The 13751-nt window shown below is 42.9% G+C and overlaps 1 protein-coding gene across 1 annotated transcript; it reads left to right on the top strand.

Moving 5' to 3' along the window:
• Nucleotides 1-698: 698 nt before the first annotated feature.
• On the top strand, nt 699-1637 carry LOC149871167 (olfactory receptor 5F1-like). Its single transcript, XM_090034855.1, has one exon. It carries the CDS (start codon nt 699-701, stop codon nt 1635-1637), a length of 939 nt encoding a protein of 312 aa, XP_089890981.1.
• The last annotated feature ends 12114 nt before the right edge of the window (nt 1638-13751 follow it).

Raw genomic sequence — 13751 nt, 5'->3', positions numbered from 1 at the left:
AAGTTTTCACTCCAAGCCATTATATTTGGTCCATTAGGTATCCTTTCCTATTTTACAACAATAATTTTCAGATAGAGACACAAGTAGGATTTAGGATTTTGGTAACGATCTCATTAATGATGGAGCTAGGTATAATTTTGCTAATTTTACTTCCCACCAACCATCAAAAGATATAGGTATTTCTCTTTCAAAGAAAGTTGATTAATCCCAGTTTGAATGACAAAAATCAATTCCAAAGACCTGATACAGGCTAAAGTAGCACCTGTTCCAAGTGAATCAAACTGGCTTAAAAAATTCCCCAAATGTTTCCTTGGGAAAGGCATGAACATTCTCTACTTTATTTTAACATTTGTATTAAATCCTGTCACATCTTTGTGAGACAAGACTTGCGCTCATAAAAGTTAAACTATAAACCTTAAAAATCTGACTTTGTGATTTTAATATTGATTTTTTTATATATATTTGTAGGTTGGAGGTCGCGAAATTAAAGCAACTGCCTCTCAATTGTTTTTGTACTTCCTTAGGGAAATAAACAACTGCTCTTTGGACATTCTGGGCTGTCCATTGTAGAATAAATGTTGATGGTTTCACAGAAATCTTCTCCAGATTTTAGTTGTGAATGTGAATAACATTTAGAGCCCATAAATCCTTTCAACTCTCACTTCTTACCACACTCAGTTATAGAAATATACAGAAAAATGGCTGGAGAAAACTCCACTGTGGTAGTTGAGTTTATCCTCCAGGGTTTTTCAGATCATCCAGAGCTGCAAGCTGCCATTGTTGGGGTATTCTTGCTCATCTATATCATCACTTTGATGGGGAATCTTGGGATGATCTTGTTAATCATTGCTGACTCTCGCCTTCACACCCCCATGTACTTCTTCCTCAGCCAGTTGTCTTGCATAGATTTCTGCCATTCCTCCAATATCATCCCAAAAGCACTAGAAAATTTCCTGTGGGATAGGAAGGCTATTTCCTTTACCGATTGCTTTGTACAGATGTATATCTTTATTGTTTGTTCTTCCTCTGAGTGCTTCTTCCTGTCATTGATGGCTTATGACCGTTATGTAGCCATCTGTAACCCCTTGCTTTATACAGTTGTGATGTCCTTCAAGCGATGTCTCACATTGGCTGCTGTGATGTATACTGCAGCCTTTCTCAATTCAATGTTACATACTACCTGGACAAGCAGTTTATCTTTTTGTCACTCAAATGTTATTGATCACTTCTTCTGTGAAATACCTTCACTCCTCCAGCTCTCCTGCTCCAACATCCACAAGAATGAAGTTCTTTTATTCAGTAGTGCTGTAGTGCATATAGTAGGCTCCAATCTGATAATCATTGGTTCCTATGCTTATATCCTGTCCACCATCCTGCGGATGAGATCTGAAGAAAGCAAGCAAAAAGCTTTCTCCACTTGTGCCTCCCACCTGACAGCTGTCATTGTGTTCTATGGAACTGGGGCCTGCACATACTTACAGTCCCGAACAGAGAATTCACGAGAACAGGACAAAATGGCCTCTACGTTCTACACTATGGTGACTCCAATGTTAAACCCTCTTATCTACAGTCTCAGGAACAAAGAGGTAAAGGATGCCCTGAGGAGAGTGATGGGCAGAAAAATGGTTGTAAAATGACTGTCAATGCTCCTTTGATATTTCTTTGGTCAGGTACTACTGGTCCAGCCTTTTTTCTCCACCAGTGGCTTTCAGAAGAAATGGAAATAACTCCAGCATGAGGCAGAGAGACTCATGGAGGTCTGTCTCAACTGGGTGGAGATTGGGTTAAGATCTGACACTTGAATTATATGCACCAGTTGAATTCAACTTTAACCCTCAAAATTGAATAGCAGGGGGACTTTGATGCTCCATGGGCCTTGAGCTGACCATGTGTAGAGGGTCATGCATAAAAAAGAACCATCAGTATTTTGGAAGCTCAGATTTCCCATGCTCTGATTATTTCTATGCCTTGTTTTTGTTTGTTTTGTATTGTATTAAATGCTTCTTAACTGAGCCTGGATGAATCTATTTGAAATGTCTTTGTGTAACTGTGTATGCTGAGGGCATGCCCATCAATGGCTTCTGAATTTTGTATGATGGGATATAAAGTCCTTTAAATTCATAGGCTCTGACAGAGACACTGTTCACTGCCTAGACTCAAAAAATTAAAAGAAGAAGGGGGAGGAAATCACATTTACAGCACACTCCCCAAATAATCCATAGCAGAGACACTCACATAAAATGTAGCCATATCTCTGACACTGCCCAGATACGTAATTCAGAAAAGCCACTATGGAGAGGGTTGTCAGGGGTGGGACATCAGATTCCAGTTCCTTCCTTTTGGCCATGGTGGATCACCTGTCACATGGTGCTTTGCAGTCTCCTGTCAGATTTGGTCAAAACACTTGAATCATTAGTATCCTTTTCTATGGTGCATTGCCATAAATGGGGCAAGACTCCAGCTGGTTTTGTGTAATAGTTAAGTAGGAAGCTTTGTGCTTCCAAGTCATTTACTGTGATCACAGTAGGTTCCTAGGATCCATGTAGTCAGTGGAGATGCCCAGAAAGCCTTCAGGTTTGGTCAGATTGGTGCTCGATACAGAAAATGGGAGATAGGTGTTTCCATAGATTTTCATAAAGCCTGGAGGCTCCTAGATTTAGTCAATGGAAAAGATAAGCAGCACAGGGACACGCTTGAACTTTTGACCCTCTGTGAGGTGTAAGAGTGGGAATTATCTTGTCCATGAAGCATCTCTGTTCATTTGCTAATCACAACACCTAATTTCCTTTCAAAGAATAGGTGCTGAGGGGTTTCTGAAGAGAGTGGTCATGGTGCCTATATTTTGAAAATATCTTGGCAGTTACCTTGGGTTATTTGGGTAGTGGGAAATCACTTTTTCTGAGTCTTCTCAGTGGAGCCTGTTTCAACCCACATCTCCAACATCCCAGGAGAGTGACTTAATAACCACTTAGAATAAGTGAAGTGAAACTAATCTCCTCTTCACCTGATGAAGGTGGGTTGTAGGCAGCTGAGAATGTGAGCATCAAAGGACAAAAAGTGAGAGGAGTCTACCTACATGATGTCCAGATAAACTCAATCTGTCACTGGTGAGCCTGCATGGGACTGGGTGATGGTAGCCTCAGTGTCCTTAAGTAATGCCCCCTTTTAAAGTGTTTGAGTGTGGCCATTGCGTATAACTAGCAGCACTTGTAGTGCTTTGTGAATTTGCAACAAACCTGGTTCTTCTCTTCTCCGGTGCTCTTGGTCTCTTCTGTAATCCTTGGCTCCCTGTTTTCTCTGCCTGAACCTTTTCCCAGACTTAACCGTATACTGTTTGCTCTTCCTTGTTCCTCCCTGATTCTTCTGCCTTGACCTCAGCTTCTGAACTCCTAGATTGTGACCACTGTAGCACCATTCCCCCAACCCTTCGCATCGAGGTTGTGCCTGTGAGAAGGAGAAAAGGCCAGAAACAGGATTTTGACTCAATATTCTAGCGGTTATGATGTGGGATTGTGGAGACTCTGGGTTCCAATGCCAACTTCCAGACTTGTGCCTGTTTTTTTACCAAATGTCTGTCTAATGTGACATGAATAAATAGAGTCTAAACTGTATTAAGTTGGAGAAAGCAGGGGGAGCCTAAAGAACTCCTCAGGAGCAACTAGGGAGAAATGACAGCTGAGCAGCTTGAGGGGATGCAAGCAGCCCACAGGCCACCAACTGGACAGCCCCGTTGTAAATTGTAACTTTTGTCCCTACCCCTTTTCTCTTAACAAGAACAACAACAATCAAACAGCACAAAAGACCATCAACATCCATCTGCAGGGAAGTTACTGGCATGTCACTCTGTAGTAAGTCTTTACCCCTTATTTCCCTATGTAACAGGGAACCCAAGCCCTTTTACCAGAAAGCAGGGTGACCCCTTTAAGGCTAGAACCTTCAGGTCACAGTGTACAGGCAGAGCAAGGGTTAAAAGTCCAGCTTCACACTTGGGTCAGCTGACTGGGAAGTGGTATATAGGCTCACCGTCTTTCAATACACCTGACAGGTGGGCAGAACCAGAAGTTCCACCCCTTAGCCCTGCCTGCTTTCTCCTTATATGGTGCCTGGCATCACTATCCACACCCCTGACCCCAGTCACATGGCATGTGACATCAGCAACTCCGTCCCCACCCACAGTCACATGGTGTGTGATACCACCACCACATGGTCCATGACATCAGAAGGACAGCCCACGCAGACCCCGAAAGCCCAACCCCTCGTGCTGCAAAATCCACCCTAGATCACATGGTACAAGTTATGACCTATCAGGTCACAGACTGTTCTAGCCCCCCCAGAGCACAGGCATGTCCTATGGGGTGGCAGTGGGGTGGTGTGACCCCTCTAAAAACCCACCCCACCACCCCCAACCAATTTGCAGGGTTTCAGCATCCTCAGACCTGCCCCAAGAACAATGTTGAACCAATTGGAGCTAGTAGATGGGGTGGGATTTAGACTGCAACCTGACATTGTCTATCTGCTTTCCCAAATGACCCCTCTGTTTATCTGAGACCATGCTCAGACATGGGGGGCACACATGGAGGAGATTCAGGAGCATGAGATGGATGCCAAGTCTACCAAAAGAAGACCAGGGACCATGACAGAACTCGAGCAGTCCATATCAGAACTACCTATGGAGAATGTGGACAACTCTGTCTCAAGGGACTCTGCTGAGGTAACTAATTTAGATGATTTTTGTGGAGGTGATTTTCTTGTAACTGTCTGGGCATGTGTTAATAACAATGTTTTTTGCGGGTAGACAATGCCTTCATAGAGAACTTTCAAAACCTGCACATTGGCACCCTGCCAAAAGTAATGTTCTTTTGCATGAACTCTTTTTGTCGATGTCCAAAAGAGAGCAGTTTGAGACCAAAGACTGATGCAACACTTTTGTCCCAAAACAATGACCTTTAACCCTGGCTTTGAGCCTGTGGAGATTACTGAGCAGGGCTATGAGCCCATGGAGGTCACTGAGCAGGGGTGTACTCAGGGGCTATTTTCAAATTTTAAAAGTATCCCACCCCCCTCTTCAGAAGAAGGTTTCTTGCATACCCTGGTTATGAATAACTGTTCAAGATGGGGCTGAAGACCTCATTAATATTGTATTTCTTATCTGCTTAATAAACCTTGTTTCACCATTGTTTAAATTTGTCTCAGGCATCTCAAGCAAATGCTAGGATGTCCTTCTCCCCCTGTACTCCTCCTTGGTGAGGCCACAGCTGGAGTACTGCATCCAGTTTTGGGCCCCACATTTCAAAAAAGGATGTGGAGAAGCTTGAGAGAGTTCAAAGAAGAGCCACACGCATGATCAAAGGTTAGGAAAACAGACCTTATGATGACAGACTGAGAGCCATGGGGCTCTTTTTAGCCTGGAAAAGCGCAAGCATGGAAAACTGTGTACAGGGACTATTTCAAAATAAAACCAGCAGCACCCGTGTTTAGAAGAGGAGACTATGTGAGGGTGTCTAAGACTAAAGGGAGGTTTGAAAAAGGTTATGAACAAACATTCACCGATGAGATTTTAATAGTGGATGGTCTTTAGATGCGTGTAGACCTATATACCACCTAAAATATTATGAAGATGAACCTATCAAACGTTCTTCTTACCCTGAAGAACCACAAAATGTGAATCCCAACCAGGACAGAGTTTACAGGGTTGAAAAAGTTCTAGCAATGAAAGGAAAGGGAAGAAAGAAGCAGTTGTTGGTGAAACGGTTGGGGTGGCCAGCTAAATTTAACAGCTGGGTAGAAGCCTCCCAAGTTTGTAACATATAGGGGTACCTCAGTTGGAAGGGCAGGATGGTGTGATGGTGGCTTTTATATCACTTTGCCCAGCAACACTTGTGCCAGGATTTTTCCACAGAACACCAGTTCAAACTTTACCATACAGCTGGTTAAATCTCTGGATCTGCTGGGGAACTGGGAGATAGGGTTAACAGAAATACAATACCCACACAACTGGAACAACATCAACAAAGACACTCCTTTCAAAATCATTTCTGGGACTAAAAAATGGGGGTACCTCCTGCCTCTGGGGTATTATACAACCATCACAGAGTTACTGGATCTTATAAACAATACAATTACCATCCACCCTACTCCCCCCAAATTAGTTATGCACTATGACCAAATGATTGGAAAAGTGAGACTTACATCCAAAGATAACTCTTATGGGTTTATCACGGATGGTGAGCTAGCCTATATTTCAGGTGTGCAATCCAGGTCCTCTGTTAAAAAAACACCCTTCCTAGCTGATATTACTGGTGGGTTCAATTCACTGTATGTCTACACGAACATTATGGAACATCAGCTTGTCGGGGAATTTTCAGTTCCTTTGCTAAACTGTGTCTCTGTGTGTGGGAGCAACAACGAGTTTGTCACCATCACATATAACAACCTGCATTATGTCCCCATTAGTCAGCACCACATCAACACAATCAGCATGGTCTCCCCAGATATCGGGGGTGCCTGTGATATATGGGGCTGATGTGGGAGGCATATTTTGCAGCCTCTTTAGAAAAGCTGTTCCGCTTTTAAAGCATCTGAAGATTATTAAGCCCCATGCTAAAAATATGGTGCAAAACATAGCCAAAGATATGATTGGTCATGTCTCCGGAGTTGTCCTGGATAAAGTGGTCAAGCCAGCAAAGCAGGAGGGGTCCGGCCTTGTGTACATACAAAGAAAGAGCCTTAAAAGAGAGACGCACCAGAGTCCAAATGTGCAGGACCTCCTCAACCTCTTAAAATGAAGAGGGTAAGTCGATGGGGCTGACACACACCAAAAAAACCAAGAAGCAGCTTGGGAGAAAGAAAGGGTGCTCTCCTGGAGGAAACAAATATATTGTAACTGCCATGGCCTTTGTTCACTATGGGTCTGAAGAACATGCCAAATCTGAACTGGATGTATTTCAAATAGCCCCTACACAGACCTGCATTGAGAAAAGCCTGTATGTAGAGATCCCCCACTCTCAGCTATTACCAAGTCCATCCCCCTTGACTTTTTCATAGCTGGGAATGGTGAAGATTACAGGGATTTGAACAACATGCTGCTGTACCTTTGCTGCAAGATTGTAAAAGGTGATGGAACTGATCTTGATTCTGGGGCAACGGGAGGTCTGGTGAATTATCCACTTGCTTCTGTTTTCAGTAAGCTGGATGTCACTCTGGGAGATTGTCTCATTCGCCAGAGCAACAACTGTTACTCTTACTGGGTCTTCATTGAATCGGTTCTCAACTATAGCGACGACGCCTGCACCACACAATTTTCTGCCAGCCTGTTTTAAAAAGAAACCCCCAGGCATAATGAAATGCTCGTGTGGGATGATGATAATCATGGGTTTTGGAGATGGGCAAACCTGACAGACTGGAGCAAAAAGATAGAGCTGCTTGGTCATTTCTATAGCGATTTGTTTTTCCAAGAAAAACTGTTGCTGAATGGCGTGGATGTGAAAATTAACAGACACGTAGCAAAGATGCCTTCTGTTTGATGGGTGCTGCAGCAGCTGGCCAGTGTAAATTAAAAATCACATCCGCCTCGCTTTTTGTGAAAAAAGTGAAGGTAGCTCCAGGTGTCTGACTGGGCCATGTGGAGGCCTTGCTTACTGCCAATGCTAAATACCCCATAGACCGTGTGGGTATGAAAGTGTTTAGCATTCCTGCTGGCAGCCAAGTCAGCAACCAGGAGAATCTGTTTCTAGCACAGTTGCCCAAACTCTTCATCATTGGGTTCATAGATAACGAATTCCTTTAGCAGGAATTATGCTAAGAACCCCTTTAATTTTAAAATTACAACATTAATATTGTGGCCCTGTATGTGAACGGAGAACAAACCCCAACAAGGCCCCTACAACCAGATTTTGAGAACGGTAAGTGCGTGAGAGAATACATGCAGCTGTTACAGACAGGTGGTAAACGTATGAAAGACCGGGCCCTGATAATCAACCGTGAGGAGTTTGTTCTGGGATTGGGATACACCTTATTTGCCTTTGACCTGTCTCCTGACCAGGCATGTGCTGATCATTATTCACTGATTAAAACCAGAAACGTAAGAGCAGAAATACGCTTTGCTGAGCCTTTGTCCACCATTGTTAACATGATCATGTACGAGGTCTTTGACAATGTCATAGAAATAAATCAGAGGAGAAACATCCTGTTTAACTACATGAGAAGATGCACACTGAACAGTTCACCAGTTTTTTATCCTCAGACCCCTATGCCAAAGAAACTTTCTTAGAAGTTTTTCCCCTGCCACTGGCTTCCTAAGACTCTACTATATCAAAGGCCCCTGAGCTTGGTGGTCAACACACATCTGCATAATCAACCTGGCAAACACTTGTTGGCTGTTTACCTGGAGGATCGGAATCGCAGAGAATTTTTTGACTCATACAGTCACCCCCCACGCAGCGCTCTTTCCTCAAAGCATTATCTTGTTTTTAAACAAGAACACCACCAACATGCTTTTCAGAGGAAACAGTTACAAGACCCCCAATCTGTCACGTTGTGTGTTTTTCCTACACCATCGTAGCAGGAGATTATTGTTTGAACAGATTTTAAACTTGTATTATTCCAACAATTTAGCACAAAATGATAGGGCGGTGATGCATTTTGTAAAAAGGAAATATAAAACTTTCTGTGTGTTAAGCCTGTTCAAAACATGGTGCAACATGTCCAGATATGTATTTCTTGCTATGACTTTCACAAACACTTTGTCTAAATAAAACACTCAGCTGATGCTGTGTAAATAAAGCTGTTGTTGTTTAAATGTGTGTGTGTGTTTTCATTTTAAAAAACCTCTGTGGACAAAAACTTTATAGCATTATAGAATAGTTTAATTCAAAGTGTAAAACCTTACATGGAGAGCCAATGGCTTTTAGAGACAGTTTTTTGCTTCTTAGGCGATGCTGTTGGTGTTTCTTGGTTTGAGACAGATACGTTCAGGCATTTCAGGTGATTGCGATTCACAGCTTTGCCCATAACAGAAGATGATACGTTCAAGTAAGCCATGGCTTTCATAAAGATGTCCCAGCCTTTAGGTGGACATTAACTAGACCCAGAGTGAGTCTGAAGTGTTCTCCGGACCAAGTTGAGCATGTTAGAACCCTTGACGAGCATCCCTTTGTAGACAAAACCCCCTTGATCATCCCAAGAAGAAATATCCTTGTGCTGGCTCAGCTTAGTGAGCAACATTTTAGCATTTTTCCTGTATCAGGCATGCTTGTTATCAAATACTTCCTGAACGATGGTGTAGGGTTCATGGGGGTTTCTAAGGGTTCTGTTCCAGCAGAAACCGGGTTAATTTCCCTCTGTCCAGATCACCCTGGTCTATGTAGGTCAGGTATTTCTGAAGCATGGTAGCATACCTATAAATTTATCAAGGGTGACCACCAGGATCTGGGGGAACGTTTGTCCACCAGAGCGCCCCAAGGGATGATGAGGTCGAACGGTCACAAACTCCTGCAAGACCGTTTCAGGCTGGACATAAGGAAGAATTTCTTTACTGTCCGAGCCCCCAAGGTCTGGAACAGTCTGCCAGCGGAGGTGGTTCAAGCGCCTACATTGAACACCTTCAAGAGTAAATTGGATGCTTATCTTGCTGGGATCCTATGACCCCAGCTGACTTCCTGCCCTTTGGGCAGGGGGCTGGACTCGATGATCTCCCGAGGTCCCTTCCAGCCCTAATGTCTATGAAATCTATACAGCTTAACCTTATCATATTCTGCTAAACCTTCCCTTTGGAAAATGTCCCTCATTTCAGCATCCAATAAGCGGGTTACCTCGGTTCTGATATTTTCCTGAGGTGGTTGGGCACCAGGTACATTTTATCTGCGTGCTCCATCACCAACTAGCCAAAAGCCCCATAATCAGAGGGAGATCAAAACTTAACAGAGAGCCGATAAATCCCCCAGACTGTTTCACCAGCTGTTTCTTTTTTTTTTAAGAGGCAATCTTTTGTTACTTTAGTTTTTTTATGATCCCGCATCTCTTTTTCAGCACACAAATTTGATGTGGTGTCAAAGGGATGTTTCCTTTTGAGGTGTTCAGACCAGTTTCTGAAATGGCTGCTACTAAATCGTCAGAGGCCAAGCAGAGTATAGCTTTTCTCTGCTGTGGGGAGGATTGAAGAAGCAGTTTTAAAAAAGGCAAATTCCTTTTTATGCAGTTAGACATGTTTCCCTTCCACTGTCTCGAGAGCAAAGAAGAGGCCCCCAGTAATGGTGCAGCTCCTTTTCCCTTGACAGAAAATATTATGAACTATATACATAATGCTACGATTCTGATGATGCACGTACTTGGTAAAGCTTTCTCGATTTCGCCACTGTCGCAAGCAGAGTCCATCAAATTATCTACCACAACCATATTTATTTTATTAGGAGGAAACCAGCAGTCATCATTGAGACTGTCCAGTAGACTCTCCACAAACTTGATAAAAGGATATTTACAAAGAAGTTCTTTATACAAAGCCTGCCAACAGCTATAGCACCACGTGATATTCTCAGGCATAACAGACAACATTCTATCAGTACGATCCAGAAGGTTTTTTAAAAAGTAACTTTTACCACAGTTGCTAGGGCCTGACAAAATCACAGAAAAGGGGTGCTTCCATTGCATATCCATGTTGAAAAACCATAGGGGACACTGTTAAAGTTTTCTGTGAGGACCCTTTTGTCATAAACAACTTTCTGTATTTTTCTCAAGGTCTTGGTGTCTAGAACAAAATCTCTCAAGTTTTCAAAGTTGACTTTTTCACTGTTGGCCAGATTCAGGGTAATCCCTTTGACCTTCAAGCAAACCTTGCCCCTGGACAACTTGTACCGGTAGGTTTTCAGACTGGCTGACACAAACTCTGTAATGTGTTCATCTGGTGGGATTTTGCTGGTAAGCTCACCTAAATAATTGCCTAGCCAGGGAGGGGGGGTTCCAATCTCCCTTGCAGCTCAGAAATATCACAGAATCTGTGCCGTGTACAGACACTAGTCTTGCAAACCGTCTAACTATTCATACACCTCTAAGCATTCATAAGCGGTGGTGGAACAGGCTATAAAGATGTTTGTGTTACCCAAGAGCATGTAACACTCTTTGGTGTACTTCCAAGATACACAGGCTGCTTCATCATCAATAAAGTCGCAAGATGACATTTCATCGGTGAGAGAAAAGAGGTAGCCAAAGAGTTCTTTGGGGTCTCTAATAATGCTGGTGTTAGGCAAGTTGGTTCTCTGACCAAATTTACCCTACAAAGAATTTAGAAACAATTTTGCTATTTGGCTCTTTGCAGGACTGGCTTTGATATGCTCTGGGTGTAAGGTCACACCTTCTTTTTGCAAGAAATTGGCCATGTATCTGCCTTGTTTTTCTTGGTTGGTACACCAGGCAGGGTAGCCCAAGGCTTCCTGCTTCTGTTAGAGGTGCATTTTTATGTACCATGAAAAAAGGGTGCTAGACCTATTGGCAAAATGCTGGACTTCATAGATTTGAGCTACTCTATACCCCTTGGCCATAGTTTATTCAATTCTGGTGTGCACCACGTGACAAGGACGGCCCTCTCTTCATCAGTGTGGTCACACTTTTACGATCTTGTTTCTGCAGAGAGGCAGCACAGTGTGAACATAAGTTTCCCATTCACCCTGGTGGGTAGCACAGGAAAAAAAGGGTTTCGTAGTGGGTGCAATTTCACTCTGGCTATTCCAAAATAGCTCAACAGGGGTTGGAAATTGTCATGAGTGATTTCAGGGTATCCGGTTGGGTATTCCTTCATTTTGTTTATGAAGGGGTAAAGACTGGTAAAATCGTAATTGTGTATTTGTTTGCTGGGCTTAGTCTGGTAATATAGACAAATGGCGTTAGTTCTCTCCTCCCAAAAGAGTATCCCTAGGCACCAGTGGAGAAGGCAGCAAGATTCTGTTTAAAAAATCTGCCAGCTCCCCATCCGTTTCTAACAGCCCTCCACTCGTGCTCCCAAATTGTCCTAATGGTAAACCCCTCTCTCTTCAGCTAATCGGTCTTATGCAATGCCTTATAATTCAGAAACCCAAAGGTGGTCCCCGTCAATGGGTTCTGGTCTTTCTCATTGTTGCAAGTGACACAACCAAGGAAAAAAAATCCCTTAAATTCAAATGCCGTAGGTTCCCCATCAACGTTGGCATAGCCGTCTAAAAGATAGGGGCCTGCCTGAAATTCCCCACCCTGTAAGGCATGTCGAATTTGAATATTTTCTTTCTCCAAAATGTACATTAGCCACTGGATAGATGGGGTTGAAAACCTCTTTTTCAAGGGCTTCCTAAATCATAGTCACCAACTCCCCTCTCTGGCTCTCCGGGTCCTGGTGAAAGGTCAGGCCTGGGAAGCCAGGGTACATTTGAGGGACCCTTTGAAGGGCTTCCTGAATTATATTCTCCACCCCTCTCTTTGGCTCTGGGAGTCCTGGTGAAGGGTCAGGCCTGGGAGAAGGGGAAGCATTTGAGGGGCCTTCTCAAGTGTCATTACTAGGGGATCTCTTATTTTTTCTCAACCAGAGTTTAGCCTTCCCCATGCTCCTCCTTAACCATGCCCTTACTTTTTGCCCCACAAGCCACTTGCTGGTTCTCAACCCATGCTTACCCCCATGTTTACCATGACTTCCCCTCTTATGATACAGGCCACAACTGCTGTCCAAGTTACACAGACTACCTCCTCTTTGAGTAAAATTTACACTTTTGCTCCAGTACTAATTATGATCTTTCAAAGCACTCTGCACACTCTTTCTGAGATGTATGCAATTGCCATCACCATCTCAACTCCCCTCTTTTTCACAGTAATCATGATTTTTCAAGACAAGGAGGTTACACCCACCCTGAAAACCCACCATCAATTTTTCCCAATAATCATGAGCTTTCAAAAAAGGAGAAAGACTCTCCTCTTTCTCTAAATTGTGTGAGCAATCTGTCCTTGGTTTCTGATTCACGGGGTCCAGATCACCTGTTTTGGGGGTGTGGATACTTTTCTTTTTACATATGGTTTTCTCAGAGGTATGTGGCTTGTTGTCCTCTGAGGAACCATGCCCTTCTGTTCTGTCGCGATGGTGTTCTGATCCTCGGGTGTTATGATCTGCAGGCTGAGCTTTTCTGCTGTTTCTTGCTTGTGCTTTTAGAGGTCTCTGCCTAGGCCTCTGCTCTGCTTTGGGAGTGGTGCATGTGATCACTTAGGAAATATAAAATGTACATCTCAGCATTGAGAATTCACTTTCTTGACACTACAAATTTAAAATATGCTTAACCCCACCCTCTATATACACAGGGAGCTCATACACACACCCACAACTTCTCCTCCCACAAGTAACATAACGTTTCAAAAGCTGATTTAAAAAAAATACTTTTTACTACTGGGTAAAAAACATGACTGCATGTGTTGGTTCTTCTTTTCTATTTTAGAAGAGGTTCTCTTTGAAAACAAGCAGTTACAAACAGTTGTTATAACTTAGTGTGATTATATTAACACAGCCACAAATAACCCACCATTTTAAAATAATTTTACCTTGCTGTGGTAAAATTGCATGGGGCTTCCCCACTAGATAAGCTCTCTGTAATATAAATGAAATGATGCAATAAGTAAGTCCTCTGTATTAAAAACTGAATAATAAAGTAAGGAAAACAGTGTATGTATAAAGTAAAAAATAACTTTTAAAACAGAGTCACAACTAAAAGATAACTCCATCCCTTTAGTCTTCAAATATGTAAAGATCT

Source organism: Crocodylus siamensis, chromosome 2 (genome assembly GCF_052110815.1).
Source record: "Crocodylus siamensis isolate JL-2025a chromosome 2, ASM5211081v1, whole genome shotgun sequence".
Taxonomy (NCBI): Eukaryota; Metazoa; Chordata; order Crocodylia; family Crocodylidae; genus Crocodylus; species Crocodylus siamensis.
This window is presented reverse-complemented; position numbering and strand designations above follow the sequence as displayed.

Excerpts from the sequence above, each read along its gene's own strand:
- LOC149871167 (XM_090034855.1), top strand. The coding sequence starts at position 699 with ATGGCTGGAGAAAACTCCACTGTGGTAGTTGAGTTTATCCTCCAGGGT.